General features: G+C 47.7%; 1 protein-coding gene across 4 annotated transcripts in view; it reads left to right on the top strand.

Annotated features, from left to right (window-relative positions):
- The first annotated feature begins 2,469 nt into the window (after window positions 1–2,469).
- Window positions 2,470–14,152, top strand: part of RAB37 (RAB37, member RAS oncogene family) — a 62,327-nt gene continuing 50,644 nt past the window's right edge. Inside the window, exon 1 of one of the 4 annotated variants that reach the window (XM_024101699.3) lies at window positions 2,470–2,755. In XM_024101699.3, coding sequence (XP_023957467.2) covers window positions 2,654–2,755 — 102 coding nt within the window. In that variant the 5' untranslated portion in view covers window positions 2,470–2,653. Of the gene's footprint in view, window positions 2,756–5,853; window positions 6,045–14,152 lie in introns of those variants that run through there. The other 3 variants (XM_065562785.1, XM_065562783.1, XM_065562787.1) reach the window with 3 other exon arrangements.

The raw sequence follows: 14,152 nt of genomic DNA, 5'->3' as shown, positions 1-14,152 counted from the left end.
GTCTGAAGACTGGCTAAACTTCAGGGACTAGCTGGGATCCTGCCCAAGAATTCTGAAGCATATGGTAAGGATAAAAAGATCTCTTTAAAAATAGGACAGCTCTTTTCCTAAAGGGGACCAGCAGAGAAGCAAAATAGACTTTTTTAATGTGGAAGTGGATATGTTCTTATTCTGTAAAGACCACTGGGCCAGATGTGCATAGGTCCATTAATCTGAGCCCTCTTAGAAAGGCATTATGCCAATCTAGCAATGATGTTCATGGCACTGCTTTGGTTTACACAGGTGACGCTCTGTCCCAGTTGTGGAGAATGTGGAAAATCTTTTACTTTTTATCAACAATATGCATGACCCAGTTTACCCACACTTTGTATTGTTAACCATTGGCTGTGAAGGAGTTAATTTCCTCCCCTGGGACAGGGTAGTAAGAGATGGGTGGATGTCACTTGCCAGTGTGGCTTGACCCAAATGCACCATCATGAACTGAATGGCATGGACACATATGAATGAAGCACTCTGGTGAGATAATGGAAGACCTGATGATTCAACATTGACTCAACAGCGGGTGGCCAAGAAGATGTGGAACACAGCAGGGCTGCAGGGGGGACGAAGACACAGGAGGCGTCCGGTGGCTGGGTTAAGGACTGGGCTCCAGACTCACAGAATCAGAGAGACTAGGATGGACTCCAGAAAACCATAGACAAATAGGGGCAGTTGCTTCTGCCAATATTAGACTCAGTCCTAGGTTTGACTTTTCCATGCCAACTTAAGGGTTCTCAAGGGCTGTACTGCAGTCGACTGCCAACTGCTGGCTTGCCTAGAAAAGGCTGCCCTGTGTCTCTGCAGATACTTAGTGGCTGCATTGCTCCCTGAAGGGGTAAAACTCTAGCAGGAGTCTGAACTCCTCTGGACTCGGTGGACAGCCTGTGATGAGACCCAGGGGGTGCTGGAGCCTGAAGGTTCAGTCTTGGAGAAGCCGAGCTGCAGGACTGGCCCTTGTGAAAACCTAAGCTGAGGGCTTGGCCAGTAATAGGGGTACTCCAAAGAGCCTGGGCTGTGCAGAGACTGGGCTAACCACTCCCCCTGTCGCTCTGTGACGCACCAGTCTCAATGTAAAACCTTAGTCCTGTTTTGCAAGTGTTCTGAACAATTTCAGTTATTATGCCAACACCCTCTCCTAGAGCCTGGCTGTCAGAATATTCAGCCTTCATAACAATAAGAGGCCTTATTTCTCTAGTCAAAAGGCCTCTCCATATTCAATCACTCCAGGGGACTAATTCTGGGTTAAGAGCACGGAGCTCTTGCGGCTCCCGGCAGCGCTCTCCTCCCTGCAGGAAGAGAAGGGCTTGAAACCCCGACCATGGAACGGGAACTTTCAGCCCGAAACTCATCCCTTTAGCAGCGCGCTCTCCTGGAAAGGGCCGGGCTGATAGCAGCCTGCCTGGCCGTAGGCTCTTTTGGTTGCTTATGGGACAGGAATTATGTCAGAGGGGATCGATCCATCTGGCAGTTTAATTGGGATCGGAGAGTTTCTTGGCTCATGGCGCAATGGTGACAGGACAGCTGAGTCTTTCCAAGTCTCTCCAGCTCTTCACGCGGCCCTTCCCTTTACCGAGATTGAAGATTTGATATTTGAGGTTCAAACTCTTCTTCTCCGCCGCGCCGCGTGTATGAGGTGCACGGAAAGAAACTGGCCTGCGCCCCCACCTTTTCGCTGAATAACCCTGGGCTGCAGTCGCTCCGTCATTGGGAAATGGCCCGTTTCCCCCGCCCCAAATGCCCCGCTCCGCTCATTCTGCGGGGAGGCAGATGCACTTTGCCCAAGTCAGGGGCTGACAGCGCCTATTGGCTGGTGATGGGGGTTTTTCTGTTCCAAGTGGGATGGAAATAACTGCTGTTGCAGAGGGACCGGACCTTGCAGGAAAGACCGAGGAAGCCCCTAGGGTCCAGTGCCGTTTCCTGAGGCTTCCCCTCGCTGCTGCAGCCCTTACTTGCTTCGCAACACGCAACTGAGCTCGGGAGCTGCTGGGAGAGACAGCGGGGGGAGGAGCCGGGGAGGGGGATGGAGGTGAAACACGAGCGCTTTCAAGTTTGGGTAATTGCAGCCGCTGCTTTCCTCTTCCAACTGCAGGGCTTCGGCGCCTTGGCCGGCCGCTGGGGCTGGGAGCTGTCTCTGGGGCTCGGTGCTGTGCGTAGAGGGAACTGCGCCTGGAGCTGTCCCTGGTGCTCGCCCCGCGGGCTGCGGGAGCTGTCCGGGGTGCTCGCCCCGCGGGCTGCGGGAGCTGTCCGGGGTGCTCGCCCCGCGGGCTGCGGGAGCTGTCCGGGGTGCTCGCCCCGCGGGCTGCGGGAGCTGTCCCTGGTGCTGAAAACCTGCCCGGCCTGTACGGCTCTTGGGCCCCGCAAAGGCAGCCGGGCTCCTGCCTGCTCAGCACTTTACAGTCCCGGTGAGCTGCTTCGGGCGCCGAACCGGACGCGCTTGTCCCGCCCCGCCTCCCGGGGTGCGCTCGCGGGAGCTGCGTCTGGCTTGCGCCGCGGCCCCCCGGGGCATGCTGCGGGCCAGGTAGCCGGCTCCCGCGGGGAAGCCGCCCGGCTCCGCCTGCTGCATCGGAGTCAGCCGGGAGCCGCGCACGGCACCGACGCACGGAAATTGCAGGGGATGCAGCCAGGCTGGGGCGCTCAGAGCGGGGCTGGCAGCGCCGCGGGGATGGACGCCAATGGAGCGCGCAGCCCTTCCTACGATGAGGATCTTCTGCACAAGGTGGGGGACCCATTCGGGCGGCTTTTCCTGGGGGGCGGTGCGGGGGGGGGGGAGGGGAATAAACCCTGGTTAAAAATAGAAATAGCCCCGGAAACAAGAGATCCCGCAAAAGGGGGACAGGGTCCCGATCTCCCTGAGGTAGCGGATGTAAGGGGCAGGTGGGAAGTCTATGGAACTGCACCGTAAGATCGGCTGGTAGCCGCCAGAGTCCGGGCACACGCCGGGGGGAGGCCTGCCAGCAGTTGTGGGGTTTATTCCTGGCTGCAAGCCGAATACTGTGTGTTTGCTGTTTCCTGGCGGGAATATAACAGCCGCGCAGTCATCCCCGGGGTGAACAGACACTGTTTGTGTCTTCGCTTCCCACTAAACACTGCTGTTTGACTTCTCCCCCGCCTCCTGCAAGCTGCGGGTTATTTATAGTATGCAAACAACTGTTCTGCAAGATTCTTTGGGCTTGCCAAGTAATTGGGAACTAATGATCTCTCCCCCTCCCCTCCCCTCCCCTCCCTGGCAGCAGACAATATATTAACAAAACGCCGTGCTCAGCAAGAGCAGCTGTTAACTCGTGTTTGTTTCCAGGCACTAATGTGTGTAATTAGGAAAGGAGACAGACACCCAGGTTCAACACAATCCTCGCGCGTTTGCAAAACAGCCCCTCCGAGTGGGTCTGGGATTCTGCCAGCCCGAGCCATGGTGGTGCAGCTAACATCGCGGTGCAAACTGTTCTCTGAAAGCACCAACGCTGGTCTCCTGACCAGAGCTAAGTTTTTAAAGCTTCCTTCAGGGTTGGACGCAAAGGGCTGGCAGAGAATGACGAGTATAAAGACAAATGGGGAAATGCGGGCTCCACTGAACTCAAAGCGAGTTTTGCCATTGACTGAATTGATTGCATGTTTGGTCCTGAGAAAAGAAGACTGAGGAGGGACCTGAGAAAGGTCTTCAAATATTGTTGGGGCGGTTATGTTCTCCGTGAGCACTGAAGGTAGGACAAGATGTAATGGGCTTAATCTGCAGCAAGGGAGATTTAGTTTAGATATTAGGCAAAACTTCCTAATTATAAGGGTAGTTAAGTACTGGACGAGGTACCAAGGGAGGTTGTAAAATCCCCATCCTGAGAGGTTTTTAAAAACAGGTTAGACAAACACCTTAGGGGTGGTCTAGGTTGGGGTAGTAAAAGGTGGACCATGGGCCAAATCTGGACCGCAAGACACTTTAGAACGGACCCCAAAATCTTTTTATTTACTTATTATCATTATTATTTTTTATTATTTTCTCTGGAGTCTGGACCTTGACTATACCTTGACCAAGAAATCTGATATTGACAAAAATATCTGGTATGGGTGTATTTGGTCTTGCCTCAGGGCATGGGGGATAGACTACATAACCTCTTCAGGTGTCTTCCAGGTGTCTTTCTATGACTCGGTGAAGGCAGGATTTCACCCCAAGTCCCTGCTCCTGAGTGATTACAGTGGGCATTTTCTTAAAGAATCCCCAAAGTAAATTGAAATGAGTAGAGCAGGCTTGTCTGACCTCTCTTCAATGGAAGTGTCCATATCCCAAAATACACTTCTCCCTCCCTTCTCTTCTTCAAATCCCTGTCTCTGCTAGCAACCTTGGATCAGACCTTACAAATGCCCGTGAGCATCATCTTTCCCAGGAGCTTAGCATTATCAAAAGTGCTGCCACCATAAGCATTAAGTTCACCCCTGCTTGGAAGCCTCAGCAGATGGGCCAAGAACAGAGTAGCTAGGGAGAGAGTATTTCCCTCTCAGCCCTTGCTATGGTCTCTCCAGCTTCAGCTACAGCAGAAGTGTGGGGAAGAAGGCTGCTGCTGGATGTACTGATCTTGTTTGGTCACTAAAAATGGCGTAGGTGCCACTCTCTGGTAGGCCTCCTACTTCACGTCACTCCCTTTATCCTATCTGGGGCAGCATTCCTAAGGCCTTGAAAGTTTAATGCCTGAGTCCTCTGTGCAGAAGCGAGGGGCCTTAGAAATCGCTGTGGGTTGGCAGCAGGCAGGGCTGAGAGCAGACGAGAGTCGGGCTGCTTAGTAGCTTCTCTGTTTGTAGGCAGACATGTGGCATCATGGTTGGTTTAGATTCCCCTGCTCAAGGGAACAGTCCTATTCATTGCAATGGGATTACTCACAGCAGCCAGGGCTGTAGGATGGGGCCCATGATTTTCGTAAGAATGTTAATCTCCAGCAATTCTATTTTTCCCTGATACTCAGAATACGCCGACACACAGAAAAACCCTTTGGGTCCTCGCTGTGTCATCTTGTCTTCTTTCTGCAGCAATAATTTCCCGCTAACAAACCATGTCAGCAGAAACACAGTCTATGATCTGATTATGTGATTTCACAGCAGAGTAAATGCCCAGGCAAATGGGGGCAGGGGAGCCCCTGGAATATGCAATTGGCTCAGTTATCTCACTTGACAATTTGATGTCTTATTTATTTTTCCATCAGCAACTAGCTTACTCCTGCCCAAGCTTCACGCGTGCAGCAGAGGCTCCCTATGCCCTTGACACAGCGCTGTTTGTTTGTATTGCAGTACTGCCTGGAAGTCCCAAACAGGGATCAGAGCCCGGTTGTTTTAAGCTCTGTGCAAAAAAGTAGTTCAGATAGTCCCTACTGCAAAGAACTTACTGTACCTCATCCTTAACCAAGACTGTAAGTGAATGAAACAAGCAGAAGAGGAAGGAGAAGGTAAAAAGTGGGCAGGCTAGCTTTGTGCACAATTGCCACTTGCTTTAGGCCAGGTCACCAGTTAAAAGTCTTGCCAATGGTGTTATGCCAGTAAAAGCCCCTGTGTAAACACAGTTGCACCAGGATAAAAGTGCTCATACTTGTACAGCTTTCCTGACACAGAATAAGCTCTATTGGCATAAGCACCTAGCTGGTATAACTGCGTTTATACTAGAGGAGTTGTGCTGCTTTAGCTATCTCATGTGTCACAGCTTAGCTGGTCTGTAAAGCTGGGCCCAGCAGCAGGTGAGCCCAATCCAGCCAATTAAAGGTGGCCAGCAGCACCTGGGCCTTTAAAGGGCAGGAAAGGCAAGGTGAAAGGAGGGTGATTGAGATAGGCAGTGCCTGGGGAAGGGAAGCCACAGTGGAGCAGAGCACATTGTGGTGGTAGGTCTCTAGAGCATGGGGTCAGGCGCTCAGGGAAACAGCCCTGGGGCTGCTGTTGCTCCAGGAAAGGAGCAGAGCTGACTGCAACTGGGAAGCTGCCAGGACCAGGAATACCAGAGACCCCTGGGAGCGGGGGGCCCAGAAGCTCAAGATGAAGTGAGTCAAATGACTGTTTTCCATTAGCTTACTTGCCTGTTTTAAGAAAATAAATTCTCTTAAAGGGGACTTGGTATAGCTCTGTGTGCTTGGAAGGTAAGAGAAGCCCCCGTGACACCCTGTTTGCTGCTTTAACTGGCATGGTTAAAGTGTGAAGACTTTTTATCAGTTGCAAGTGTTCTGTATGCAAGTGGGGTAAGTGAGTCTTATGGAAGAATCTGAAGGAGAAAGATTCAGTAATTATACTTGTCTATTAGTACAACTTCACACAAGTAAGGCTTCTGTAAAATATCCTGTGTTGTCATGAATAAGCTGTTGTCCTGATATGTTCATCAGTTTTATCTGCCTATAACAGTCGCCATCCAGTGATCTGACTGGATGACCCAGTTTGCATTTGGTGATATGCCTTTAAGGTTCTGATCCTAACAAGTTCGGTGTGTAACTTCAGCCTGAGTAGTCTCCTAGAAGTCAATGGGGCAAGTTGAATGCTTAGTGCTGAAGCATGTGCTTGAGTGCTTTGCTCAGACTGGGGTTTAGGTGCTCTCTGGGTTTCTGAGACAGCTATGATAATAGAGCCTGGTGAATATTTAAGATGGTTACATGGGCTGAGTGCTTCCTTGCTTTATGCATTTGAAAGAACTCAGGCAGCAATATCTGACAGCATACAAGCTGTCCTGAATTAACCCCGTGAAGATCCTCAAAGGAAGGAAGCTGCCCAGATATGTACATAAAATATTGAAAAATACCAACTAAAACAAGCATTTTAAAGAACTTCTGATCACTTGAAGGAGTGAGAAGTTTTTTTTTTCCTGGTAAAAATCACAAAAGAGCAACTGAGCAGGATTTGGGGGGGTAAGAGGTGGGGGTTACAGGAATGCAGTGATCTTGCTGGCTGGACAATGTCCTCAGAACTAATCATGATTTAAAATGAGCTCTGTGTGCACCTGCACAATCAGGTTTTGTTCTATTTGTAGACTGCCTAGTACAATGGGGTCCTGGTCTCTGGGTAAGGCTCCCAGGTGCTATCATAATTCTACTACTAATCTGTCAGCACTGAAGATTTGCCTGATGGGAAACACTCATCCCATCCTCCTGACTCTTTCACTTCCTTGCATTAATCATGTATATCTCCTGCACTATTATGTATATTGAGATACAATAATGGCTTCCATCATCATTAGTTTGCTATTTGATAGCCCCATCTCCATCATTAAATATATTTCTCCTTTTGGAGACATGCATCAACGGTAGCCTTGTCCACTGTTTAAAACTATCCTAAAAATCCTGCAGTGAGCTCTCCACTCTTCCTATGCGAGCCTGTCAGGCAGCAATATCGGGGGAAAGGACAAGTGCTCTGATAAGGGAGCTCCCATAATAGTAGACTAATAAGAGAGAATATCAATGAGTATATGTTAGAAGTATATGAAATAATGAATGATGGCTCAGGAGCGTCTATTCTTCCTGCCTCATAACATAAGAACAAGGGACAATGTAATGAAATAAGCAGGTGGAAAATTTGAAACTAATAAAGGGATATTTTCCCCACACACAATGTGTAATTAGACGGTGGAGCTCAATGCCCCTGGAAGTCACAGAAGCTGAGAACTTAGCATGATCCAAAAAAAGGTGCTGGATGTTTATATGTTACCATAATTATAATGAAATCTTTGGGGCCTTATGCTTCAGGGTTTAAGCTGATCTTTAACTTTTGGAGATCAGGATGAGACCTATATTGAGCGGGCAAATGATCTCCCATCTCTGCCTACTGTGGGGTTCTTAAACCTTCAACTGAAGCAGCTGGTGCAGGCCAGTGTCCAACACAAGATGGACCTCGGTTTTGATGTAGTAAAGCAAGACCTACATTCCTACACAGGCAAAGAGAACACAATGTAAGTGCTGGCTTCTGCATTTGCCACCACTTTGTGCAGTTCTGGCTCTTCCAGCACTTGGCTGGCTTTTAAAAATCAAATTGCTTTTATATGCTGTCTAGACAGTCTTGCAAAGCTTTCATTCTCTGGCCACATTAGCCCACCACGGGTCTTGATGGGATTTGCTTATTAAGGTTTGTCAACCACATGCCCACCGGGTTACAGGAGATCTTATTGTTTGCTCTCACTCATCGCCCCTCCCCACCCCAGCCCATTGTCTTTCACCAGCAGCTCACTGAATGAGTTACTGCTGTTACAGGTTTCAGAGTGGTAGCCGTGTTAGTCTGTATCAGCAAAAAAAAAAAAAAAAAAAAAAACAGGAGTACTTGTGGCACCTTAGAGACTAACACATTTATTTGGGCATAAGCTTTCGTGGGCTAAAACCCACTTCATTGGATGCATGCAGTGGAAAATACAGTAGGAAGAAGTGGGTTTTAGCCCACAAAAGCTTATGCCCAAATAAATGTGTTAGTCTCTAAGGTGCCACAAGTACTCCTGTTCTTTTTACTGCTGTTACAGTAAACTGTATATATTCAAACTGGCAGAGGTCCCAGGGCTGGTTCTTGTGGGACTCTCTCCTCCCCCAACAGTTTGATGGGGCTTTTGGACAAGTCTGCTCCTGTTTTCAGCAAGTTGTGTGCCACCCACTCTTTATCCCAGCTTGGTTCATGTAGGCTCTCGAAGAAGGGAAGTTGTCAGTGTATTACAATTAATCCACAACACACAATCCATGGCTTTGTTGCCTAAGCACTAGGTTTTAAATAGTGACTCTCTGGAAACCACAAGTTCAAACCCTGGCAGGGTTGACTTAGCTCTTCCTCTTATGTGGCAGATGAATTGAATTCCATGCTTTCTGTGTGGTGGTGCCTGCTACTTTCACATTAGTCCTGGAAGGACCAAGATCTTAAGTGCTCTGCCTTGCCTGTCCGTGCTGTCATTAACAGCTGTGTGTGTGAGAGAGGTTATCGCCGGTGGGAGTGGGGAATAGTGATTGGGTAGTGCTTGGCAGCCAGTCTGCACAGGTGTCCACTGCCTTGCTCCTTTGTGGAATATTGAAGATTCAAGCCTTCCAAGTTTCATGGCACTCTTCAGAGAAGAAGGGGTTTTAACCCAGTGTCCTCGATCAAACTGTCCTTATCCCACCCCAGTGATCTGCAGGGTGCTATGGGCCTGCCGGCGGCTACCCTCCACCTGGGAATGGCTGCATTTCAGCATGCATTGTGTATGTTTGTAAAGTACCTTGTGATCCTGTAAGATAAAGTGGAATGTGGGCCCAGTCCAGCTGCAGATCAAGTCAGGGGACGGGCTGCCATTGGCTTCAATGGAGTGTGGGTCAGGCTCTATACATAGAGAAACCTGCCTTCTTTACCCCTGTTACTCCAGTGAAACCCCATCGGTGTCACTCAGCTGAAATCCGTGTAAAGCTGGAGTAATGAGTATAATGAAGCAGACCCACTTTTATTTAATGGGGTAAAGTCTATCAAATTCCTACCCCGCTTTACCTACTTTACTTTTTAAAGTTCAGGCGGCTGGCTTGCCTGGATCTCCCCATCTTCAGCCATGCTGACTTAGTCCAGAGCAAATGCAAAGCAACAATTTAGCTTGAGACTCTCTAGTTAAAATGTAAACCACCCGGCTATTTCTATTCCATTGCTTTTATCTCTGTGTGCTTTGCCTTTCTCATTCACTTAACACCAGCTTGTGTTTTTCTTAAAAAAACTAGTGCAGGCGACAATTTTCAACTTCCAGAGTTTAGAACGCTTGGCCCTGTTCTAAGAGACTTTGTGATCTGTTGCTAATTATCTTAGCATGGGCTAAGACCTAGACATGAGCAATTCCCTTTAGAGAGTGTTCTGAAATTAAATCAAGAAGGCAGTCGATCTCCACTACTGCTTCAGCTTCCACTGTTCTGAGGTTTACCAATTTGCCAATAATACCAGGCAAACTGTGAGTTAAAGAATACAATTGCTGGATTTGGTCATGGTGTTCCAGGTATCTCTCTCCTTGTCTTTTGTTCTGTTAGAATTCTCTCCCCTGAGACTGCAACAAAGATTCTCTTAGCTGTCTTCTTTACTAGCTCAATGCAAATGGATTCACTCTACTGATTTAAAATGGTAATTTTAATCTGATGGGTTTTTTAACTTGTCATTTTTCTGTTTGGAAATGTAAATCCTATGCTCTGGCACAGTCCTGTCCCCTCTTCCTTTGCCTGACTTCCAAATGGTTTTTCAACTTGGTAAGGAAATTCTAGGTCTGTTTTCATCTAGTTATTAATTCTCACATGATCCAGTAGGGGGGAAAATTAGGATTTGAAAGTCTTTCTTTTGGAAACGTCACTTTCTTCTCCACCCTGAGTTTGGGACTCTATCTGATTACCTGACCATATTGCATGTGAGCGCTGTGAAAGGGAGGACAATATATCCAGAAAGGAAAAATTCAGCTCTTCATTCTCACTACAGAGGTCTGATGCTCACTTACACTAAGGCCCATTTACGGTGCTCCTGTGTGTGTGTGTGTGTGTGTGTGTACGCTCATATATTACTGGGTATATAATGTTACCCCATTTTGACCAGAGCAGCTAGTCAAGGCTTGGGCCCTGGGGCTGTAGGAGTAGAAATTGATGATAGTCTGGTGTTTTTCTTTGATGCAGTTCTGTTGATATACAAGGAATGTACAAAGTCCTGTTTCTCTGAAAGCAGGAGAACCAGATGCAAAAGGGGCAGGATCTTCTCTTACAGGCCCAAGCTTCTTTTCAGCCAGTGCCCCCAACCCAGAACCTCTCTCTAGGTTTCTTTCAGGGTCATACCATGCTTACAGTCTTCTGCTTGGATCTCTTCAGGCACATGTGTGCGCTCTTTCTCATTCTGTATTCCACACACACACACACTCTCTCTCTCTCTTACCCCAAACAGTTCTTAGCAAAAAACCCTCCATCCACGCCATCTGAATTTATGGGATGGGTTCACATAATCCTCTTGTTTTAGGTAGGGGGGGCTATGATTAATTTATTCTTGCCCTTGAAGAATGATGGGTATGAAACAACCAAGCTTTTAACTCAACCTGTACAAAGGTTTCACACTGTTCATAAGAATAACACAGAAAGATGAAGTCAGAGTGCTATCAAACACCCAGTAAACTGAGTCCTTTGTAATTATTGTGTAGTATTATGTTTTGCAGAAGTTTTGCTATAAATTGCTTTTATTTATATACATGTATTCCCTGCTGAAAATAACAGGTTTGTGGCACAGTGCTAGCTATCACGAAACTTTGCAAGCCAGCAAGGGAGTGAATAGGGTGCTGTTGCCTCTTTGTTCTTTGGAACGTTATTATTCAAAGTAATGAAGCAATTCACAAGTTGTCAATGTTTTTATAAATGTCCCATAAATTATTGAAGTGTGATTAAGATCGCCTGCCTTTTATGAAAATGTCTCTAAATCCTGTGCCTACGAGGCCTTAATGTTCACTCGACTAGCTTTCCTCTCTACATAATTCATGTAATCTTCCATATTAACTGTTCTCCAGGAGAACAGTGTTACAAGGCTGGGAGCAGGGGGACATTATTATTTATGGGACTCGGGTATCAATGTACTTTCCGTTTGTCAGAGGTACACCATTACTGAGTGCATTAATTCAGGAAGCTATCCGCTTTATTGAACATGTCCACTCTGAGCCAGATTCTGATCTCCATGTGGATGTATCCCTGGACCCAGTGTGACACCAGAGATGGAGTCTTGAGGGGTAGCCTCTTCAATTACTCCGAAGTCCTCACCAGGACTATGAAGCCAGATCCTCAGCTGATGTAAATTTGGCATAGTGCCTTTGGACTCAGTGGAGCTATAGCCATCCCCAGCAGCTAAGCATCTGCCCCCATTTGGAGTGGCACAAGCCAAGGTGTTATACTATGTTCCAACATATGACTCCACCTCCATCCCTGTCCAATCCTTCCCAGTCCCGACGATGGTATTTGATGGACAAGTCATGTTGGAAAAAACATTAGATTTATTTAGAAACAGTAAAGAGTTTTGTGAATGTAGGTTGAGCTGGGGGCTGCTGCTCATGAATGATTGTGGCGGCAGGAAAATGATCTGTTGCATCAGGGATATTCACACGGGGAGGGGAGACTCTTCAGGAAGATGCCCCACTTAACCCTTTTGAGGGCTGAAGTGGGTTTAGGACTTGGTTCTGCAAAGTGCTGAACACTGTGGCCAGCAGAGGGCTTGCCCTCATCCTTTAAGCACATCTGGCCTGAAGGTGCACCACTGAATCCATGGGAGTAACTGCAAGGAATGCAGGATCGAGCCCATAGGTAGACTGACTTAACTGGATCTCGAAATGGAGCTGAAGTGGTGCACACACTGGTGCTGTGCAGAGGGGCGAATTTCACCAGGAGAGAGAAATCTCATAGATGGATTCAGTGGGAGGTTTGCCTGAGCCAGGGCTGCAGGATATGGCCCTACTGTGCAGAGAGAAATGTTTACACTGGTGCAACAGAGCTAGCTTGAGTCTGCATTTAAGTTGCCAAAGCCCCCGCTCTTCCCCCCCCCACACACACACACACACACTCCCATACTTGTAGACGGGGAGAGAGATTCCCTCAGTGCTCAGCACCATAGAAACCAGGAACAGAAACATCCTAATGCGCAGGGAGATTGCCTTGAGAGAAATAACTTTTGTGGATTTGCAGGTTCTTGTTTAAGTGACTTTGAGGGCTGAGTTTGCAGGATCTCACTTGGCTCCAGACTCCAGTAAAGTAGAAATGAATGACTGACTAAAAATGCAAGTAGTAAGGAGCAAGAGATGAGATTGCCGGGGGAACTAGTGAAGCTGCTGTAATGTAAGATAGGAATCCTGAATTCTAAGCTCAGCTCTGACATTGACTCCCCTGCTGCCTTGGGCAAATCATTTAACCTCTCTGCCTTAGGGAGACCCCAACTTACTTGCCTGCCTCACCCGTGTGCTGCGAGGGTTAATTAATGTTTGTCAAGGGCTAGGAAGAGGGAAAACAAAGGGCTGTAGGACTATTCTGTCTTGGGTACTTGCAAATATAGAACCCTCCACAGGATGAAGGAACTGTGAATACACTGAATTAATGCATTGTGAAGATGGCATGTTGGACTGGGAAGGTTAGTCCAATTAATTTATAACCGCTTTATGCCTTCAGCATTGCGCGCATGCATCAGCCTTCTCAATGCTGGGGGAGAGAGACTGTATATTTACATCATTTAGGGCCCCATCCAAAGCCTATTGACCTCCATGGGAAGACTCCCGTGGACTTTGGGTTTCGACTCAAAAGCCTGATCTGACCCAGGCAAAACTCCCATTGACTGCATTGAGAATCCTGCCAGAGGGCAGACCGCAGCAGCAGGATATTCAAATGTAACTGATTGCAGCTGAGATGTCTGTGACTAGTCTTTTCCAACTACAGTACTCTCTCTAATGGGGAGCAATTTTATCTTTAGCTTTACAAGTAATTTCTCCTCTTAAAGACCTAAAGTAGAGCTCTGTCTGGGAGATGCTGAGGGTTTCTCCGATTTCCTTTTTCTCCAAGACCTGTTGCCGAGTAGAATTCATTACTTGAAACTCTCGTCATTCTTGTTCAGGAGCAACTTTTGTGTATTCCCTGGATGCTTTGACCAATGCACCAGTGGGGTCTGTTGTACATTTGAATGTTGGTGTGAGAACTTGACTCTTTCCCTGTAAGAATCCGATCTCAGGATCAAGTCCCCTTTTGCATATCTGAATCTGAACTTCGCCCTGATGTTTGGTACTGAGTTGGCCCCGTCTCTGGAGAGACCCCTTGACATAAAAGCTTGTGTGGTATGTTGAAATAGCATCTGGGAGGCTTTCAGTGTGTCTTTTATGTTTTGTGCTGATTCATCTAGCCATCCTTCTGCAGCTTTGACAACCCTGTTCATTCTCCTACAGGGTAGAGACTGTTATACCTGGAGGTGGCAGCAGGTTATTGGGACTCATTTATGTCTGACTCTGCCACTCAATTTACAAGTCCTTGAACCTTGCTTTGCCTCAACCTGCTCCTCCGTATAATGGGAAAGGTACTAACCTCGGAGGGAGGTGACAGCCTTCGTTAACGTCTGTGACGTGCTTAGGCCTGTTGGCTGTAGGATGCTGTGGATGCACAAAGGACTCTGCCTAATAACTGCATTTTCATTGCCCAATCTA

This window comes from Chrysemys picta, chromosome 12 (assembly GCF_011386835.1).
Source record: "Chrysemys picta bellii isolate R12L10 chromosome 12, ASM1138683v2, whole genome shotgun sequence".
Taxonomy (NCBI): Eukaryota; Metazoa; Chordata; order Testudines; family Emydidae; genus Chrysemys; species Chrysemys picta.
Note: the sequence above shows the minus strand (reverse complement) of the source record. Positions and strands in the feature narration are given on the sequence as shown.